This window comes from Chanodichthys erythropterus, chromosome 17, assembly GCF_024489055.1.
Source record: "Chanodichthys erythropterus isolate Z2021 chromosome 17, ASM2448905v1, whole genome shotgun sequence".
In the NCBI taxonomy this organism is placed as follows: domain Eukaryota; kingdom Metazoa; phylum Chordata; class Actinopteri; order Cypriniformes; family Xenocyprididae; genus Chanodichthys; species Chanodichthys erythropterus.
In genome coordinates, this window is record NC_090237.1 from 14,224,083 (window position 1) to 14,245,249 (window position 21,167).

The 21,167-nt window shown below is 36.7% G+C and overlaps 2 protein-coding genes across 5 annotated transcripts in view; both read left to right on the plus strand.

The window, feature by feature from the left end:
- The window catches only part of alcamb (activated leukocyte cell adhesion molecule b), a 28,109-nt gene extending 26,388 nt beyond the window's left edge, over positions 1 to 1,721 (plus strand). For both annotated transcript variants that reach the window (XM_067364988.1, XM_067364989.1), the window contains one exon: positions 487 to 1,721. The gene's annotated coding sequence lies outside the window, so the exon portion shown is untranslated. The remainder of the gene's footprint in view (positions 1 to 486) is intronic.
- A 1,601-nt stretch (positions 1,722 to 3,322) lies between these two features.
- dyrk1ab (dual-specificity tyrosine-(Y)-phosphorylation regulated kinase 1A, b) lies at positions 3,323 to 20,945 on the plus strand. Of its 3 annotated transcripts, none has more exons than XM_067365457.1 (11): positions 3,323 to 4,021; positions 12,500 to 12,696; positions 12,896 to 12,988; positions 13,235 to 13,423; positions 13,677 to 13,824; positions 13,923 to 14,209; positions 14,319 to 14,465; positions 15,257 to 15,397; positions 15,518 to 15,821; positions 15,902 to 16,026; positions 17,385 to 20,945. In XM_067365457.1, exons 2-11 carry the CDS (start codon positions 12,577 to 12,579, stop codon positions 17,973 to 17,975), a joined length of 2,145 nt encoding a protein of 714 aa, XP_067221558.1. In that variant the 5' UTR covers positions 3,323 to 4,021; positions 12,500 to 12,576; the 3' UTR covers positions 17,976 to 20,945. The 3 variants fall into 3 exon arrangements, with proteins under 3 accessions (XP_067221558.1, XP_067221560.1, XP_067221559.1); XM_067365458.1 differs by lacking the exon at positions 3,323 to 4,021 and adding an exon at positions 4,065 to 4,680; XM_067365459.1 differs by lacking the exon at positions 12,500 to 12,696.
- The last annotated feature ends 222 nt before the right edge of the window (positions 20,946 to 21,167 follow it).

Below are 21,167 nucleotides of genomic sequence, written 5' to 3' on the forward strand. Positions count from 1 at the left end.
TAATATAATATAATATAATATAATATAATATGATTTTTTTAATATATATTACATTTTTTTGAAAGAAGCATCTTATTCTCACCAAGGCTGCATTTATATGATCAAAAAAAGTATTCCAAACATTGTGGAATATTACAATTTAAAATAACTATTTTCTATTTAAATATATTTTACTCCAGTGATGCCAATACTTTAGTGTCATGTAAATCACTCTAAAATGTTCAATAAATATTATGTTAATATTATTGGGGAAGCTGACAACAAGATTCTTTGATTTAAATAAAAGTTGTTATGTTGAACTTTCTATTAAAATACAAATCTTTTATAGCATTATAAAAGTCTTTACTGTCACTTTTGATCAATTGAATGCATCCTTGCTGAATAAAAGTAGTATTTTCTTTAAAAAAAAAAAAAAAAAGGAAAAAAGTGTATATATGGATCCTTAACAGCCACCTAAAATGTTTTATATTATGTGTCTGTCCTCAGGATTAATTTGAGTAATAATCCCTTTTTCCATGAGAGAAGGAGTGAAAAAATGGTGGAACATGTGAAAAAAAAATTCTGAAGCTGTAATGGAGGACCTGAGTAGCTGTGTCAGTTACATCACCACCGTCATCTGTAACGTGTCTGTGCCTCCCCTGTGTCGAGGGATTTAATAAATAATGTGTGTTGTAAAATATGTGAATCTTTTGCATTGAAGATCAAGTCTGTTCAGAAATCTGTGTCTGTAAAGTGTTCATTCATAATGTTGAATTTCATGTGATGGGGAATTTTTTTTTTTTTTTTTTCTTTTCTTTTTTTATGTGTGCGTGTACCAGGTATTTAGTTAATGCAAATTTATATTTGCAATTTCACATGGTAGAAACACTGTGGCCTTTAGTATCTGCAAGGGACTTTTATTAGAATTACACATAGTACCTAATCTGTGGCATGATGTGAAGCATGATTTTCAGATTTATACTGAGCACTTGGCTAGTTTTCAGGTCTTAAGTCAATAAGCATAATTACATCCCTATACTATACTTATTGGGATCTAGAAGACTATTATTTACCAATATTTAGACTTGTAATATTATATAATATTAGACCCCGTTAATATGAAGTTAAAATGTCTACACAGGACAAGTTACAATTTGTGATTTCAGAAGTAAAAAGATGCAGGGACCAATGCTTGTTTGTTAATGAAAACCATGCCTTTTGCTTGGATTGTTCAGCATATCATTTTCAATGACTAAAGACCATGTTAATTTAGGATCTTATTCTTGTTGCCTTTTTCAGGAAACTAAAAATCATATCTCAATAATGTTTATATACACTCCCTCTTTTTTTATCATCTGTTTTGTGTCTTCTTTGTTTCATTGTTTTGTGGCAAATTGATCTGGTTTAAGCATTACTTGTAAATATGGTAAACTTTTTTATGTTCTATTTATATTGTTAAGGTTTAGCTAAATGCCAGTGTTTTGACATTACAGTAGCTAGTTTTAGTAAATTTTCCTGAAAACTCCATTGTTGTTGAATGGTACAGTACAATTGATGGTATTTACTTGCAGGCTTTGAAATTGTGAAAATCTTTTAGCTTTCAGTTTGTGTAGTGGTGTTGCTGCATTTCCACACTTCAGTGCTTATTCTGTGCATTTAATCCACCATAAAACCAAAGAGGTTAAATGTGGTCATGCAAGTATTGTACATAATGAACATTGTTTTGTACTCCTAGTTCAAATAAAGTGTACATTTTTAGGAAAGTGTTTTTCTCAATCTTTTCTGTTTTATTGACCATCCTTCCACAGTTACACATGTAATTATACACTATTATGTTGTGTTCGGGTCATTTCTACAGATGGTAGGCCTTGTTGATCTGAGCTTATATTGGTCAAAAATGCCCATCCATTAAAAATGAATGGGGGAGATCGAAAATAAGACAAATGGGGTTCAGGAGCATGTTTTTGGGGTTCATGCTTGCAAAGATAAAGGCCTCGGACCTGTGCATGCTACCGTGCGCACACGCACACACCATGCTCCGTTTTGTACAATATTAAAGCATTTCAAAACAAACTTCCTGGTTAATCATTAAAGCACACTAGCATACTTATTTTATACTTATTACTAGAATATATATTTTTTCACTCAAAAACTGCAGGTGCATAAGCTCAGATCAATGAGGCCCAACCATATCCAAAAAATTCCATATTTCTTTAGTGAAATGACAGACCAAAACTACTATTGATAATGTATTTGATTACTTTTAAAATTGGGCAATATAAAATATATAATAAAACGACAAAAAACATTAAAAAAAGAATAGTTTAACTATTTTGTTGTTTTAAGAGATTGTAGAAATTGTTGGGAACCCTAAAAGAACTCTTCCATGGACTCAACAGACAGATGATCCCCTAAAGCAATTCAAATTCAAACTTATATGAAAAGTTAAGTCACTTTGACATTGATTTGATGGCTCACAGACAAAGTAAACATGTTGGCAAAAGACAGTGTGACACAAAAGATTTGTCAACTTTGTAGTTCCCTGTAAATAAAGTTTCTTTATCTCTTAAGATAAATTGGAGAACGGTAGAAATGTATTCAAATGGTTACCACCTGTTAAGTCTCCCCCAACAGTTTTTATTCCTCAGTGCAGCTGTTGCTGTCCATGGTGCTGTAATAGGCAAAAGATTCATATACTGCAACTGTGATGTGCAGGTTTGATAAAAACAAAATCACCATTAAATTTTACATCACAATCCATGTACCGTTTTTTTTTTTTTTTCAGGACAATCAAATTGCTGTAAAAATGATAAGTATGACAAAGCACAAAATGAACCACATAGACCTGAGAGACACTGTTAGTGCTAAGTAAGCTTGTGCATAAGGTTTTAATAAATTTTCAACATCATACAACTAGACAAGCTTGACAAAACACAAAATATGAGAATCAGGATAAAATTGCAATGTTCTCGTGTTTTAGAATGTTACTGGTCCTAAACTTTGTATCAATTGTTATATTTTTTATTACATACAGCATGTTTACCTAAAATAAACAGGAAGTTATTGTGTAAATATAACATTTTGCTTAATGTAGGGTAGTTGATTCTCAATAAACTCTGTGTCTATAAGCTGTCAATAACGAGCAAAATAAAACGCAGTCCAATGTGGCGAGAAATTGTTCGGCGTTTTGTAAAATAATCAAATTATTTTCCGTTTTAAGTTTTTATTGATAGTTTTACTTGATTGACACATTGCGTGCAGCAACCTTTACTGCTTCCCCCTACAAATCGTCATTTGAACATCCGGGTACTCGGTTGCTTGATTGACAGTTGCCATAGCAACAGCCCAGGCTGTCGCCATTTTGTCAGTTGCTTTTTTAATCTTTCAAATGTTTTCGCTTCCCGCCGGAATAATGCAGTCACGCGCTCGTAACAGTGGCAATTTTGGAAAGGCTTCGCCAACCGCATCGGACTGAAAACGACACCGGGACAAAGAATCGGAATGTCAGGAATATATTTAGTGGGCTAGTCGTCCGTGTCTCGGGTCCGCCGGGCCGGTCCGCTGCGCAGGTTTGGAACGCGCGCCATTTTGTGAAAACTGACAGAAAAGCTTAACGTTTTTTGTTCACATTTTTATGCAGCTGTTTCTATAATATCTGCGCCTCGTTGTTTTTAGTGATTGATTTTGCTTTTGAAAACAATTAATTTGCGTCTCCACCTCTCCAGAAGCGAAGAATCTTGAATGTGCGTTTCCGACGCTAGCTGGTTAGCTGCGTTCGTTAAAGTCACTGAGAAAGAGCGCTAACTAGCCGCTAGCCTTCACTTCACCACCTATAAACCATGATTAATACACAAATGAAGACTGACACAGGCAAACCCGAACTGGAAAGACGCTGTTTTATCTGCCAATTTAAATAAAAGGCATTTAGCCCCGTCTGGCTCAGTACATTAGGGGTGTCACATTGGAAGCAGCGTAGAGAAACTGGATCAGTCGCCTCACTTTACTGGATCTGGGACTTTAAATGAAGATCACACCATCAAAGGTGAGTCTTTGACATTTGTAGAGGTCTAAATGAAACATATGGACTTTGTAGGTTTGTTTACAAACCGCTGTTTGGTAGAAGCTACAGGCTAGTATGATTTGGCCTAGATGGCTAGCCGATTAATAACATCCCTTATGTTAGTTAGCGATCTTTATTGAGGCACCAAATAGCTTATCCGATCATCTCCCCCTGATTTTACACCCCAAAGCCTCAGTCGTGAGCATTTGTACTGGTTTTAGGACAGTCCCGTTAGTCGTTTAACAGGTAACCCCCGTGTAGCTCCGCTAGGTCAGACTGCAGGAGCAAATGTGGTTTGCTTAGCCTAATGATTTTGTATACCAGCAGAAAGTCGGCCAGCTGGTGATTACAGAAGTGTATCATCACATCAATCTGATGGGAGGGTTTGGCTGGTGGTGGTGGTAGTGGTGATGATGATGATGATGATGATGAAGCCCCATGACTAGCGTGTTGTCAGTTAGCCATCAGGCTGGTTTCCTGTCGGGGGAGGGGGGCTGACATTAGCCAGCGATGTGATGCCTAACCATAGTTATCCAGCAAACATTGCTCAGTCATGTAGTACGGGTTTAGACTTTTGCGTGACGATGGAGGCGTTAAACGAGTCCGATCGAGCCCGATGAATGGCTAAGCCAGCTAGACAGGTAAGGTCCGCTTTACCTGTCACCATCAGTCAGTTTAACTCTGGTTAATTTGCTCGTCGAGCTCAGTATTCAAGGGTTTATAACAAGTTATTTATAGTTAATGTGGAGGAATTGATGACACGCTACTCAGATATGCATTTGTTAATCTATAAAGCTTTCAGAAGGATGCTTTCGCCTTTGCCAGATGAATAATGATCTCTGACCAGGTAAATACAGGGCAGGCTGTAAGATTTCCCCTCACTGTCACCTGAAGGTGCAGCTTTGGTACTGTTATACTTGTGGCCCTAATAAAAGTACAGTTGGTTCAGATATGAATGCAATAGAGATTCTTAAATAAGGTCATGGTTTGATGCTTCTGTTTCCCTGAGGTAAACTTTATTCTCTGAGTTCATAGGTAGATCTATATCTGATGCCATTTTTTTTGTCCATCACTTCCTCCCACAAATGTGATTGACAGTGGCCGCAGTTTAATAGAGGCTTTTTGTGCTTTTCTATGTTTGCACAAACTTTATTTCTAGGGATGCACCTAAAATATTTGTTTTAGATTCTATCAAACTATTGGCCGATTCCGATACTTGTTACTTGCTCTCTTATTTGAAATTCTGTCATTAAAATAGATTAATGTTTTGATCATGTTTTTACTTAGCAAAGTTTTAAAAAAATACATGCATTAAGGTGTTTATTGCTGCTGCTGCTTCATCATCAAATAATTATTTTTGAACATGGTTTAGATCCATTTAACATTCAACAGGCCAACATGAAAACAACAGAGCAAAAATACAAATGAAATAAACAGTGCTTTTCAGGTAGGTCTAACAGTAGATTTCAGGTACATACATAAAGTAATAAAATGTTAAGTAACACTGCATATTCTTCACTGAATCAAATATATATTAATCCTTATTAAAGTTATTTAGTCAAGATTCGAATAGTGAGTGAATTTTTTTCTTTTGTCTTTGATTAATATTAAAGCAGAGCAGCAAGAATATTAGGCAGCTGTCCTTTTAAGAGCTGCACAGATCCAATAAACTTACACAAGCCTTTTTATTTCTCAACTATTTACATTAATTTAAGACATAACCATCTATGTTTACAAGGATACCCACCAAGATTTTGACATTATTTTGTGTGAATTAGAAATAGCGAAAGAGAACTTAAGTATTTGCACGCTGTCTGAGACGCAACTTTCTGGCCGCGTACTTTGGATGTCTGTGCACACAAAACTTCTCATACAGTGAGCAGAATTGAGTTCTCCTTTGCAGCCTCTTGCACTTGAATAATTCACAAGCCTTAAAAACATGTGCAAAGGATAAACTTTCATGAAAATGCAGCACTGGACTGATGGGGACAGTGACAGTTCAGTTAACTGTCCCAAGTGTCGTTCACGCTGGTGTACCGTTCTGTCCTTATTGTTAAGCCCTGCTGTATTTTACACAGATTTCATTTTGTTTTGGCAAGAATTTAATTATTTTACTCGGACAAAAACTTTATGCAACAGACATTATACAACATTCACACAGTTGATTAATAAACCATCGGCTTGTTTATATAGGCCTTTTTCATGCTATAGCCGATTGTTAAATCGATCAAAAATCCGCTGATAAATATTGGCAGACGATACATCGGTGCATCTCTATTTATTTCGATCATACTATAAGATTAGGTTGCTTGCATTTTTCTAGATATGCAGAAATAGGCCTACATGCACAAAAGGACCAGGATCTGTACTTTCACTTCTTTTTACACACCATGGATAATCCCATATCCCTTTTTTCCCAATTTGTTTTAATCGTTTTTGAGTTGTGGTGCTGAAATCCAGCTAATCTGCTGGAGTGTCATTTGAGGTCTTCTGTTTGATTAGCTGTTTGGAAATTTAATAAGAGCATTTAGATTAACTATATGTTACAGAAACATTTAATTGAGGAATTGGAACGGAGTTTTCACTTTTTGAACACCTTCAAGTTTGCTTGGTTTAATTAGGCAAAGTTTAGTAAAAGTTTTGAAAACTTAGGCTTACTGATAGCAGTAGGAATTTAATGTTAGCCAAGTTTAAAAAACAAACTACACGTGCGGACTACATGCACAGTATTGATTTGAGTTGTAATAATTTATTTTAATTGTTGCCCTTTTATTGAGATGTTTGTTATGTATCAAAGTTTGTTTGCAGCCCTTATATCCTTGCATTACTCCAAGGAAACTATTAAATGTGTTGGAAAAGTTAGTTAGCACTTATTGCAAGTGAAAAAATACTGGAAATAATGCATCCAGGTTAGCTGTTTGATCTTGCATTGAAGCAGAAACTATTGAGCGATTATGCGCCTCTTTTACTCTCTTCATCCCTGTGGTATAAGTTGTCAGTTTCAGTATTCATGTGTCACTGTGTAAAATAGTGGTTAAAGTTGACTATTGCATGGCTACATTAAGTCACTTTAGTTTAATGTGGAATGTAGTAAGCAAAAACCAACAAGTCATTGGTCATTTTTCTCTTTGTGGCTTAGTCAAAATTTAGGTAAAGTTTGTCTTTGTTTGCTATACTTTTTGTTTATGTGCTCCATGCCAAATATTAACAGTAGTCATTTCTGGAACATGTAGCACATTTTAGGTTTGCAATTTGAGAAGGAGTCAGTGGCAATCATGAAAGCCATTAACATACAGGGAGTTGGCCTGATATTACACTATAAGTAAGGGCCAGTTATGTTGTTGCATAGCTTTATTATAGATTGGAAAATGTTTGATGGAAAGCCATATTTATTTTATGTTCTTTTTGCATGTGCATTCAACATGTTTGGCATTGTTGAGAGAAGATAATTTAAAGATCACCCCCCACTCCCCACTGTACAATATTCAAAGGAATTTGTTGCATGTTAGATTGTGATTACCTGGCCTAACCTTAACCGGGCATGTCATAAATAAAATGACGTAAAAACAATGAATTAAATGAGTTTTGCATTAGATGTCGAAAGCTTGTGAGAATGATTTTATTTATTATTAATTAGTCGTTCAACGGATCACAAAACTCACAGATCTGATCATATCATGGTTATTAAGTCACGGATCGGATCATTTTTTGGATCTGCACCAAAAAAAAAAAAAAAAATTGGGGGGTAACTTAACTTTGCATTTATTACTTAGCCCACTTTAACTACTCTGATACCACAGCAGAAACTACTAGCCTAACTACTAACTACTAGCCTAACTAATACATTATTAAAGGCAAGTGTCCAGATCCGATCACGTGATCGGAAATCGGGCCCGATCATGTGGTTTGAGACTCGCTCGGAATCGGACGTTACCTCCCGATCAGGACTCGGATATATATGTATTATCATATCGAATGACGACGCATCTATTGGTTAATATGGTTTGTTTAAAATAGCAACGTGGAAAACAGACAGAGTTCAGATAATGTATGTTTCAGTCGATGGATGCACAAAACGTTACAACAACGATAATCAGAAAGCGTGGACAAAACAGTCACTCTTTGTAAACTGTTAACTGCGAGTGCCGTCTGCTGTAATGTCCAGTCATTTACGCCGTCATCACCCGGGTGTTGATAGCGCGCAAGCGCAGGTGAGACCTGAACAGCACACATTGCGGTCTGTGTTTAAACTAACTCCTTTAAGCCTTGCTGATTTAAACCTTCAAGAACAAGACGCGAAAGAGAACTCGCACACGCTGTGAGAAGATTTTTGTGCGCTCATCCGAAGCGCGCACATGCTTATTCCAGTCAGCGCGCAAATACTGAGTTCTCTTTCAAGTCTTGTGCTTCGGCAGCCACATTCATACAAAAATTATGTCAACATGCCCGTCCTAGCGAGTATCCTGGCAAACAGTTATGTCTTAAGTGAACATATATTAGTCGAGAAAGACAGCGCATGTGGAACAGTATATGTACTGGATCATGCATGTCTTAAAGGGAAAACAACTATTCCTGCTGCCTGTATTTAATGTTAAATCAAACAATAAATAACAAAGAAATCACTTACTGCTCTTGACTGAATAGTTTTTGTAACTTCAATAATGATTAATCTTTATTTATTTTACACAGTAAAGATAATATGCAGTGATATTTTATATTTGATTACTATTTGATTACTGTTAGATACCTGAAAAACCTGAAAAGCACTGTTCCTGGATCTGTTTTTTCGCTCTTCTTTATTTCTTTTTATGTAGGCTATTATAGAAGTATCGGATCGGAACTCGGTATCGGCAGATACTCAAAATCAAATGACTCGGACTCGAGGGCAAAAAAAACGTGATCGGGACATCCCTAAAGTGAACTGTAAAAAAGAAGAAATACTCTACACCAATTAAGCAAAGATAAATACAACATAAAGTTACAAATAAAGAATAGGTCTTAACTGTAGTATTTTCGTGTACAGAAATGTAATAATTAAATGTAAAATTACACTGTTCACTGTATAAATTTATTATAGATTAATTTTTGTTAAAGATGTCGGGGCTCGACAATAAGGACTGCCCGATGACCCGGGGCCAGTGTGAACGACGCTCGGGACAGTAGACGGAACGGTCACTTGCCTGATTGGGCCAGTGCTGTAGGGTGTACGATATATATCGTCTATGTCTATGATATTGTAATTGTTGATTTAACGATCTGAAATTATCAAGTATGTCCCTCAATTTACAAAACCAAACAAACACACACCCATTGAGTGCACGCATGCAATACGTGAGGTAGTGTAGTAACAGTTAGACAAGTGCGTGTGCATGTTTAGAGGGTACTCTTTCACTGCGCAGGATTTAGTCTATTAAAATGCCTTTAGAATGCCCCAGTATACCTTATATCTTTATATCATTTAATATAGTTAACCAATATTACAGCGCCGTTTTTCTCCAAATATCAACAATTACAAATGTGATATTGATTTTATACAGAGTACAGTTTAATGAACAAGAACTTAATATCAAGTGACTTACATTTTAGACACCAAATCGCCAGTTTCACTCTATTTCGCCAACGAAAATAGTTCCAAACAAAGTTCACAGAATTGTTTTGCGTCTCTGAGCAACACTTTCTAAATGAATCAGCCGTTTGAATGAATTGGTTGAATCTCAATGATTCGCATTGATTCGCTGCCACTTACTGGCGGGTTTAATTTCAGGTTTAAAGTGTTTTCATTTTTAAAATAATTTTAAATAACAGTATTTTAAGTTTTATATTTTCAACTGATTAATAAAGTTTAATCTATAGTTATATAGTTATAGATATTACAATTCCTGTACCTGAAAATCTCCTGTTTAAACCTACATGGAAAAACTTGAAAAGCATTTTTTATTTAATTTATATGTTTGTTCTGTTGTATTCATTTGTGCTAGTAGGCCTACTCGTAATTTGATTATTTATTACTATTTTATTACTTGCTGTTTATTTATCTAACAATATTTAAAATATAAGTTAATCTAGTAGCTTTTGGTGTCATAACCTTATTTAGGTTACATGTATCAAAAACAACGAAAACAATAACTTATTTTATAGGCCCATTTTCTTTTCTGTTACTTTATTAATTTTTTGTTGTGGGGCAAGTGAAAATTTTGGCGGGGCAAGTAAAAATTAGAACCATTAGAAAAAATCCTTAGCGTTGAGCCCTGGCTGTGTTTTGTTGTTTGATTTACATGACAGACAACAGCAGGTATTTATAGGTTGCTGTCACTTTAAGAGTAAGACCCCATGCACGCACACATCCGATAGATACACATCCGAATTGTCACCTCGTTTAATTAAGACATAACCGAATGTGTTTAGGAGAATACTTACCAAGAGGGGTATTTTGACTGACATAATGCGTATATGTGACCATCCAATTGCATTGAGAATGCAAAAGAGAAATCAATTTGGAGCTCGCGAGCGATCTGAAACACACCTCTCTTTCTCTTTCTCTTTCTCTCTCTGCGTGCGAGCCTTGAATGTATGTGCGTATGTGCGCAACGATAACAGAATGGTGTGCGATACCGAATTAAATCCTCTTTTGCCTCTTCTAGCGCTGGAATTGTTTTATAACTATTTAATGTGTAAACTAGCAAGACAAAACACGTTCAAATGATAACCTTTCACTCTTTTGCGGTTAAACTTGCAATTGAACTGCGAATCACATGCGTCCCGAACCGTGGGGCTTGGTCCGTACGGATCACGGGTCAACAACGATCCGTTTAACCACTATTATTAATTAATTACAAAGCATATCACTAGTTTTCATAAATTGTTAAAAAACAAAAACAAATTAAACTTAATTAGTTCTACTTATTTTATTTTATTTTTTACTTCCATTGAAATTCCATCCTTTAAAACAGTATTATCACAGACCAGTAAATGGAGAACACTGAAGTAAACATAATTTCATATTTCTTTTTTATAGTTTAATCAGATTCAGAAATATAAATGTCCATCTGAGTACTGTGCACATGTAAAATTTCAGTGACATGCAGAATAGTAAAATATATACTGCTGAGGGTAATCTTAAACATTTATATTTGCAAAAGGCTTGTTGACAATTTGTATGCTACCAACTTTACAATTTTAATACAGGCCTATAGATTCTTACAAAATGTTGCATTTATTCCTTGAATAATAAAGGCAGCTTATAAATCACACAGAAACAGCACTAGATATACACTTAGAGGGACTTATATGGTGCAGAATGTAATGTTGTTTCTATTTGTACACTGACATACATCATTTTTCTCTTGTTGAATTGCATGCAGTCCTTGATAACATGAATCATCAGGCCTATATTGAGAAATGTACGTAGCAGAACAGCAAAAAAAAGCATCTGCATAATATTTTACTGTATTTTTTTTAAGTATAGCGGCAATGTTAAATGTTTTTATTGGCAAATGTAAAATGTGCTGTGAAATATGTATTATTATTTCATAGACTTTTGTCTTAAATCTTTGGAAATGGTTGTGTTTGAGGCTGTAGAAGTGTTTCCATCCTCTAATATTTAGTGGATCACATGAATTCTTTGCCCTGCCTTAGTTAGGTCAGCTGAATCATTCTCTGCTCCTACACCATGAGTGGGGTCTGAGCTGCTATTTTGCTGTCAGGCTCCAATGTGGTGGATGCTTCATCTAAGTGTGCCAAAGTTCAATTTTATTTCTTGTTTATTTCTTGTTTTCTTATTGGAAAATGGGAGCAGCTCTGCCCTGGCAACAAAAGTAGGCTATTTGCATACTCTTCTGTGATTGGCTTGAACATTGATGGGCTTGCCAAATCACACTGTATCTTCTTGGTGATAGGCTATGCTAATTAGGTGCTGTTGCTGGGATTCTGAATAGTGGTGGGATTCTGTGTGGCTGTGGTGCATTGTGTTGCCTGGCAAGAGATGCTGATATATGAGCAAGCTTCTTATAATTATCACAATTTACAGCTAAAAGAGGACAGATTTCTGACCAAAATTTTTTGCACTTGACTTGAAATTTGCACTGCAGTCTTTTCTCTTTTTATTTAGAAATGGATGAGAACTGTTGTATTTTTCTTTTCTTTACAGTTATATTATTTGATTCTATGTCTTTTTGCTTTTTTTGCTTGAATTGCTAGTGCCTTGATTTGTCTGGCATTTACTCCTAATGATAAAACACAAATATATATTTGCTTTCTACCCTGTTTTGTGTTAGTTCTAGTGTGCTATAAGCCTATGCTTCAGTTTGGTTACATTAAAATCTCAGGGATGGGGTTTCTCTGCTAAAACAGAGAGAAAAGGATAGTCTTATTAACCTGAAAGAGGTCTGCGATTCAAAAGATCACAGGGAGAGAGGAGAATTTTGTTCTAACACACACTAATTTAGCTTAAATTTCCTCCAGGGGGAGAGACCTCAGCATGCAAACCCTCGTCTGTCCGGCTTGCACCCTCTCTTTCTTTCCATGCTGCTGGTCTTCAGATGGCTGCTCCCATGCCTCATTCGCACCAGCAGTACAGTGACTGTCACCAGCAGAGTACAGACCAGTCTGTCACTGTACTGCCATACAGTGATCAGACACAAGCACTCACTGCCAGCCAGGTACTGAATGCTCCACTCCTGTTTATGTACTTAGTTTTTGTTTGCATCGTGGATCGAATATGCTCAATTATTGCACTTAGTAAAATTAATTCTTCCTGTTACTTTTACCTTGCCTAGCCTTTGTGCTCTTAGACAAAAGTTTAATACATATAAATATCACCCATTAAATCTATATGTGTTGCCGCTTGTTTTATTTCAGAGGCACATGCCCCAGTGCTTTCGTGACCCCACTTTAGCTCCTTTGAGGAAGCTCTCCATTGACCTGATCAAAACCTACAAACACATCAATGAGGTAAAGTTTCTTCATTTTAGTCTTACGTCTGTATTTTGCCAGATCACTGTCCTTGCAGTAGTAACTAAGCACTAAATAAAGATGAAAAGTAGTAATAAAGAACAAAATTAGAATACTAGATGAGAAGGTACCTATGAAAAGTCTTTTAGGAAGTTCTCAGACTAATAAATGAAAAAGTTATGAGCACAACAATGCTCAAGTATTTGAGACTGATACTGTGAAACTTGCATTCACTCCTTTGTAAAGGTGTATTATGCAAAAAAGAAACGACGGCATCAACAGGGTCAAGGTGAGGACTCCAGCCACAAGAAAGAAAGAAAAGTCTTTAATGATGGCTATGATGATGAGAACTACGACTACATCGTCAAGAATGGGGAAAAATGGATGGACCGCTATGAAATTGACTCTTTAATTGGAAAAGGGTCATTTGGACAGGTATGCTGTCTTCAGTCTCTTCAGATTTATTTTGTGAAGGGGAAAAGAGGAAAAAAAACTTTTTTCAAGATTATAAATGGTAAGAAATAGGCATATTATAAACTTTTGCCATGATGAATCAGAGGCTTAATGATTTGGACCTTGAAAGCAAAAGCCACATGTAATCAACTTTTCAGAGTAGTTTAGATTTCTTATTAGGGAACAAAACTTAAAATTGTTGTCTTATGAAAGTAATTGACACATTGTTTTTTAGGTTGTAAAAGCTTACGACCGAGCTGAGCAAGAGTGGGTAGCAATTAAGATCATCAAGAACAAGAAGGCCTTTCTGAATCAAGCTCAAATTGAAGTACGGCTTCTCGAGCTCATGAACAAACATGACACAGAGATGAAATACTATATAGGTAAGTAACCTGTTCAATTATTTGTGTTTGTTTCAAAATCTTTACACACGGTGCATTCCTTCAATTCAAAAACTAATGATTTTTTTTTTTTTCCTCAGTACACTTGAAACGGCACTTCATGTTCCGGAATCATCTTTGCTTAGTATTTGAAATGTTGTCATACAATCTATATGACTTGTTACGAAATACGAACTTCAGAGGTGTCTCTTTGAATCTGACACGGAAGTTTGCCCAGCAGTTGTGTACAGCACTTCTGTTTCTTGCTACACCTGAGCTCAGCATCATCCACTGTGACCTAAAGCCAGAGAACATCCTGCTATGTAACCCCAAGAGAAGTGCCATCAAAATAGTGGACTTTGGGAGCTCCTGCCAACTGGGACAAAGGGTATTGTGAATCGCCTTATTTATTGCTTGTGTGGAGAGCGTTAAAAAAAAGAACTGTGTGGTCATTGTCAAATTGTTACCGATTACTGTTATTCCTCCTCTTACATCAGATATATCAGTACATCCAGAGTCGATTCTACCGCTCCCCTGAAGTGTTATTGGGAATGCCATATGACCTGGCCATAGACATGTGGTCTCTGGGATGTATTCTGGTGGAAATGCATACAGGAGAACCTCTCTTTAGCGGAGCAAATGAGGTAATGAGCTATATGAAATATTATTGGTTATTAATGATAATTATGATTATTATTACTAATGTACTTCCATAACATTCCCTGTATCCTTAAGCACCATGCATCTAAAGATTTAGGACTGACAACTACATTTAAATCTGGGAGTACATCCGTAGGCCATTGTCCATAACAATATTTGAAAGCCCCATGACTTTTCTAGTTGTTTGTGATTTACTGGACCAGGATTAAGGGGGGAAAAAATTAAATTAAAATTTAAAAATATATTTTTTTTACTCAATTACTACCTGATAAAATATTTTAGAGCTTGGCATAGCTAGAAAATGTATGTTAATAAAATGTATAAAATGCCCAAGGAGTTATAAGGTTATTTTCTATAACTTTACCAGATCTTAAAATCTCACTTTTATAATTCTTAAAAATTCTCCCCATTTTTAAGTCGCTTTGGATAAAAACGTCTGCTAAATAATTAAATGTAAATGTTCAAAGAAAAAAATTATTTAAAATAATAATAATAATAATATCTTGTTTTTTCTGGGGGTTTTTTAGTTGTTTGGTATTATTTTAAAGCTTGTTTTGTCTTCATTTTAAATACTTTTAAGTCATCTTGAGGCCCCCTTTGAAGTTTGCTGAGGCCCCCTCAGTTGAGATCCACTGCCCTAAATCTCTTGTTGAATGTGTTACAGAATATGGGAGTCATGCCGTAGTTAATTGCGGATGATTCTACCTAATTCAAATTGAGTGTTATAGTAAAAAATAGTCTGACATAAATTATTTTTTAAATGATACCCCAATAGGTGGACCAAATGAACAAAATTGTTGAAGTACTTGGGATCCCACCCAATCACATTATGGACCTAGCACCAAAAGCCAGGAAGTTTTTTGAGAAGTTGTCAGATGGCACATGGAGTATTAAGAAGACCAAAGATGGGAAAAGGGTATGTGTTACTGATATTTTGAAGTATAATCATTATCATGTAAAGTTTTTATGTAGCTTTTGTGTGACTGCTTGTTATTATTGTAAGTGCTACAACGTGTCTCTGCTTTTTTGTGAGCAGTACAAACCTCCGGCATCTCGAAAGCTCCATGCCATCTTGGGAGTGGAATGTGGTGGACCAGGCGGTCGTCGGGCTGGAGAATCTGGCCACGCAGTAGCTGACTACTTGAAGTTCAAGGACCTCATTCTCAGAATGCTAGACTATGACCCCAAGACGCGAATTCAGCCCTACTATGCCCTCCAGCACAGTTTCTTCAAGAAGACGACGGATGAAGGAACCAATACAAGCAGTAGTGTGTCAACAAGTCCTGCACTTGAGCAGTCGCAGTCATCAGGGACCACTTCTAGTACATCCTCAAGCTCAGGTTCTTCTATGTTTTATTCTGTTCTGGTATCTGTCTCTAAACTCTTTAATGCTTACCACAGTTCCTTTGCTTTGCTTCAGGAGGATCGTCTGGAACAAGCACCAGTGGCAGAGCAAGATCCGATCCAACTCACCACCATCGGCACAGCGGTGGGCATTTTGGCACAGCCATGCCAGCCATAGACTGTGACAACCTTTGCCCTCAGGTGAGCCCCCTGGCATATCTTGTCAAGTAGTTAAAGGAATTTAAAGTAGGGCTGCAACAACTAATCGATTAAAATCGATAATGAAGATCATCGACTACGACTGTAATTATCAATTTGTCGCGTCTGCCCACCGTGCACGGAAAACTTCTGCCAGTCGCGTCAAATTACAGCACTGAATAACGTGTTTCCATGGACAGAATGCATCTAAAAATAGTGGAGTAAAAAGAATGAGCTACTGTGAGGAAGGTATGTGAATCCAAGCTGCCCAAATCATGAGAATTTTCTTTTAAGCTTGAAGCTAATGCATTAGCATAGTGTTTAACATGGTTTCAGGCGCTTTGACAGATGCATGTGCTGTTCAATGTGTGTTATGTTTCCTCATCGCAAAACATTCATTTTACAGTTATGTCTTTATTTGTAAGCATTACAAATTCACAAGTATTTTTATTTTGCATGAAGGCTCGTCCTGACCGTATGCGTTAAACTTCAATCTTTACTGAATGAGAGCTGGCGTGTGCATGCGCATCAAACAGATAGGGCACATTAGAGAGGGAGATAATTGAAATTCAGTGCAAAAATATTCATTTTGCTGAAAAGTCTGTTGTTGGACGTTAAAGGGTTAGTTCACCCAAAAATGAAAATTCTGTCATTTATTACTTACCCTCATGCTGTTCCACACCCGCAAGACCTTTGTTAATCTTCGGAACACAAATTAAGATATTTTAGTTGAAATCCGATGGCTCAGTGAGGCCTCCATAGGGAGCGATGACATTTCCTCTGTCAAGATCCATAAAGGTACTAAAAACATATTTAAATCGGTTCATGTGACTACAGTGGCTCAATATTAATATTATAAAGCGATGAGAATATTTTTGGAACGCCAAAAAAAAAAAAAATAACAACTTATTTAGTGATGGCCGATTTCAAAACACTGCTTCAGGAAGATTCAGAGCACAAAAAACTGTTCGGAGCACCAAAGTCACGTGATTTCAGCCATTGGCAGTTTGACACGCTATCTGAATCATGATTCATTTGTGCTCCGAATCTTCCTGAAGCAGTGTTTTGAAATCAGCCATCACTAAATAAGTAGTTATTTATTTATTTTTTTGGCGCACCAAAAATATTCTTGTCGCTTTATATTTGTTAATGCACATTTGTTTGAAGGACAGCATTGGGCAGGATGTGGAATAGTGCATTTTATCAATAAAAAAAAATATATATTTTTTTTTATCCAATTAATTGAACAAATAATTGTCCATCTAATCAATTACCAAAATAATCGTTAGTTGCTTCTTTCAAAGTTTGGCCTTCAAGATAAAGTTTTTTTTCTTTCTTTATGATTTCTCTTGTTTGTGCAGGCGAGACAGCCTTATCATCCCCCTGTAGTATGGCCTGGAATCGTAGGACCAGAACCTGTCACTGTAGAGACTCATCCAGTCCAGGAAACCACTTTTCATGTGCCTCCCCAGCATCCCAAGGCATTGCACCCCCATCACCATCATCACCATCACGGACAGGTCATAGCAACGCGACCACGGCCGCGACTCTACAACTCGCCCACCAACAGCGCCTCCACCCAGGATTCCATGGAGGTGGTGCACGGTCATCTGTCCATGACATCCCTGTCTTCCTCTGCATCCTCTTCCTCCACATCTTCCTCTTCCACAGGAAACCAAGGCAACCAGGCTTACCAGCTCCGCCAGCTTCCTGCCAACACCCTGGACTTTAGCCAAAATGGAAGTATGAGTATGAGTATGGGTTTGGGTGCCTTCTCAAATCCTCGCCAAGAGACTGGTATGGCTGGACATCCCACGTACCCTGTTGCCACAAACACAGGACCTGGTCACTTTATAGCAGAGGGACACCTGGGCATGAGACAAGGCATTGATAGGGAAGATTCTCCAATGACTGGAGTCTGTGTTCAGCAGAGCTCGATGGCCAGCTCGTGACTTTAGCTGAAATGGGTTTGTTTTTCTGTGTGAATTTTGTTTTTTTATTTCTTGTTTTGTTTTGTTTTGTTTTTTTCTTCCTTTTTATGGTGGTGTTTTCATTTTCTCCTGTTTTTCAAAAGGTGCATAGAGAATAAAAGCTGCTCACTTCTGAGGGGAGATATCACTGAACCGCTACAAATTGAAGAGTATTTAAAAAGTATATATGTATTTCCATCATTTTACGTTGTCGATTTCTAGATAAGTTAGTAATACTGCAAATAACCATAGTGAAACTGAGACATCCATCTGCCAATTCACTCACCTGCATACAGTACTTATTTACCATCTGTTACATTGGAAACTAGGAGATTTGTTTAATTTAATTTGTTCAGTACAGTGAGCATTTCAGAGCTGTGAGCTGTCGTACAGCTTTTTATATGTAAAGCAATGCAAAACATTTGTTTAGTTCAAACAAGTGAGACATTGGACATTATAATTTGGCTGGTCGTTCTTTTATTTACCCTTTAAGTGAAACTTCTCTAAAGAGCTGTGTGTTTAAACCTGTAGCGTGTCAAGGAAGCAGTACTTGCAGTGATATTTCGTGTTGTCGGTATCGTGTAACTCTTCAAGAGGGGGCACAAAGCTGCGGAGCTCCGGTGGTGAGCGCTGGCCTATAGCGGCGGGGAGGAGCTGTTGTTAGACAGGCCCGAGACAGGCAGGTGCAGTACTCTTCAGACCGGGCCGCTTCGACTACGTACAGCAACTGAGGAGGAGGAGGAGGAGGAGGAGGAGGAGATGTGACGAGGGGAACAGATCCGGATCCAGACGGATCTGGGGCTGCTGTTGAGAACCCTTTGGCCTTATGACTTTTGGACCTTGACTGAAAAGGAGCTGGACTTTATCATTAAATAGAGATGATGGCTGTCCTCTATTTTTAACATTTAAAGAGTCCTTAATTGGTTAGGGAAGGTGAACGAGAATGGTTATTCAGAGGCCTTTATTTAGCAAAGATTTCTCATTTAAGGGACTCCAAATTGCAGGGTCTTGTTCAAACGTCCCTAACATTACTTCCTAAAATTGCCGAAGTGGGATTTCACATAAGGTATTCATTCCCATTAATTGTCTTTTATTACTTTTTTCATTTTTTTTTTAATTTTATTTCCCGTCAAGCATGTGGTTCCCATTGGAAAAACATCTGCATAAATTTGCCTCTTTGTGTTGAACACAGAAGATATGTAATGAGGTTTATGTGACTGCCTTTTTTCTCCTCTTGAATTATGCTGTGAATTTTACACAAATTAGGTTTTCTTCTTTATTAGTGTCTTTTTTTTCCCTTCCTCTTTCTTTTGATATACCAAAGCAGTTGTTTTTTATAGCACTAGGTGTCTGTAAGAAATAATGTAGCAGTTCACCACTTCAGCCCAAGGTTCATCAAAGTCCATTTTAGTCTGTATACTCTCAAACTGGAACTTTTGCTGAACTACTTTATTTTAATGTTAACAAAATACTGAAATTATATGGATAAACCTCCCTGATTTGTTACCTTTTTCATTTGTTTTTCCTGTCAAGGGGAGGGAAGGGACTCTGACGGTTACTCTGCAGGCTACAGAGTAGCTGAGGGATCACAAATTATTCTGAGGAGAGAAAAGTGTTTTGTTTTGTATTTACCTGGTCTATCAGTCAGTGATACTGCCTTTTATACCTAATTTGATGAACATGCTAATTTCTACCTTTTTAAATCTGAGTGGCTACTTAAATTTATTTATTCAGGCAGTCTACTGTAGCTACTGTGACCTCTGAGTCTGAGTTGAATTTGTTATCAAGTGATTGGTTTGATGCTTGCCTCAGATGTACTATTCAAAGGGAAACTAGAGGTGACGTGCTGCCACACAGACACTGGGCACATGCATGTTGGTCTGAAGAGGATAAATGTTTATAGTCACTATTCAGTCATGTTAAGGATAGCTATGCTCACTCTGATTCGTATATTAGAGCTTGTGAGCCCCCCCCTCCCTCCCACCACCACCTAGCTTCTCACTTTGTCTCAATTCTTCTAAGAAACCCTGTTTGCTACTTCTCTCAATCTAGCAGTCCTTTACAGACAGTAGGACAGTATCCTGTCAGAAAGTGTGTGCAGATTTTCCTTTCGCGAAGACATCACTTTCAGCCAGAGTCATGTTTTGGTATATATTTACAAATCTCACAACGGCTAGTGGTAATCGGAAAGAAGGTTTACCTGAATGTTAGCTGGATATACAAGTGTTTATATATTATATAAACATTCGAATGCAGTTTGCTGACGTTAACATAAACATTCCAAAAATCAAAATCTAAAAATGACAGAAACTTTTAAAGAGTGCACCTGTTTCAGCTGTTACTAAATGAGATCTGATTTAGCGCAGTTTTCATGAAATGCAGCCCCTTTTTAATAGTTGAAATAGAATTTATGTATATATTTATATTTTTTTAAATAAAGGAAGTATAGAACTCACTACATTGCTCCTGCTGGTATGTCAATTACATTGCCATGTTTTTGCTTACCTATTTAGAATTTTTTTTTTTTTTTTTTTTTTTACTCTTCTTGTCTTACTTGGTCATTGGACCAAAATTGCTTTTAGTCTGAGGCATTTGACTTCAACAGGACAACATTAAAGGTAGGGCTTATAACTTGTACCGAAAGAATCTTTTCACAGGGTATGACGCATGTATGTCCACACTTTTATAATGCTCATGGTTTGCTAGGTCTGTTTCTTCCCTTTCTCTTAAATGCATTAAATGTCACTGATTCACAAGATCATGGATTTGAATTCAGCATTCTTCTGCCTTTTGATATTTGTTTTTCTTTTCAGATTTTCTTGACCCTTTTCATGCAACATGCACTATATAATTGAACAGCATGGGGAAAAAGGATAAGTGTCCACAGATTGTAAGATCTAGTCAAGACTTTGCTGTGTATATGAAAATGCCCTTTGTATTATATTCAAACAGTCTTATGTATGATATATAAAAAATAACTTAATTGACGCGTTCTTGGCTTTTTTTCTTTATTCAATTGCCTGTTGCTTCAACACTACATGTCTAAGCTAGAGGACTGCTGAAGAGATCTCTTTACCTACGTGTTAAAAGACTTGCTGTAGATTATCGAATTACACGCAAATTAATAAACCGTACATATAAATAAATCTTCGACAGATATTAGGCCATCAAGCT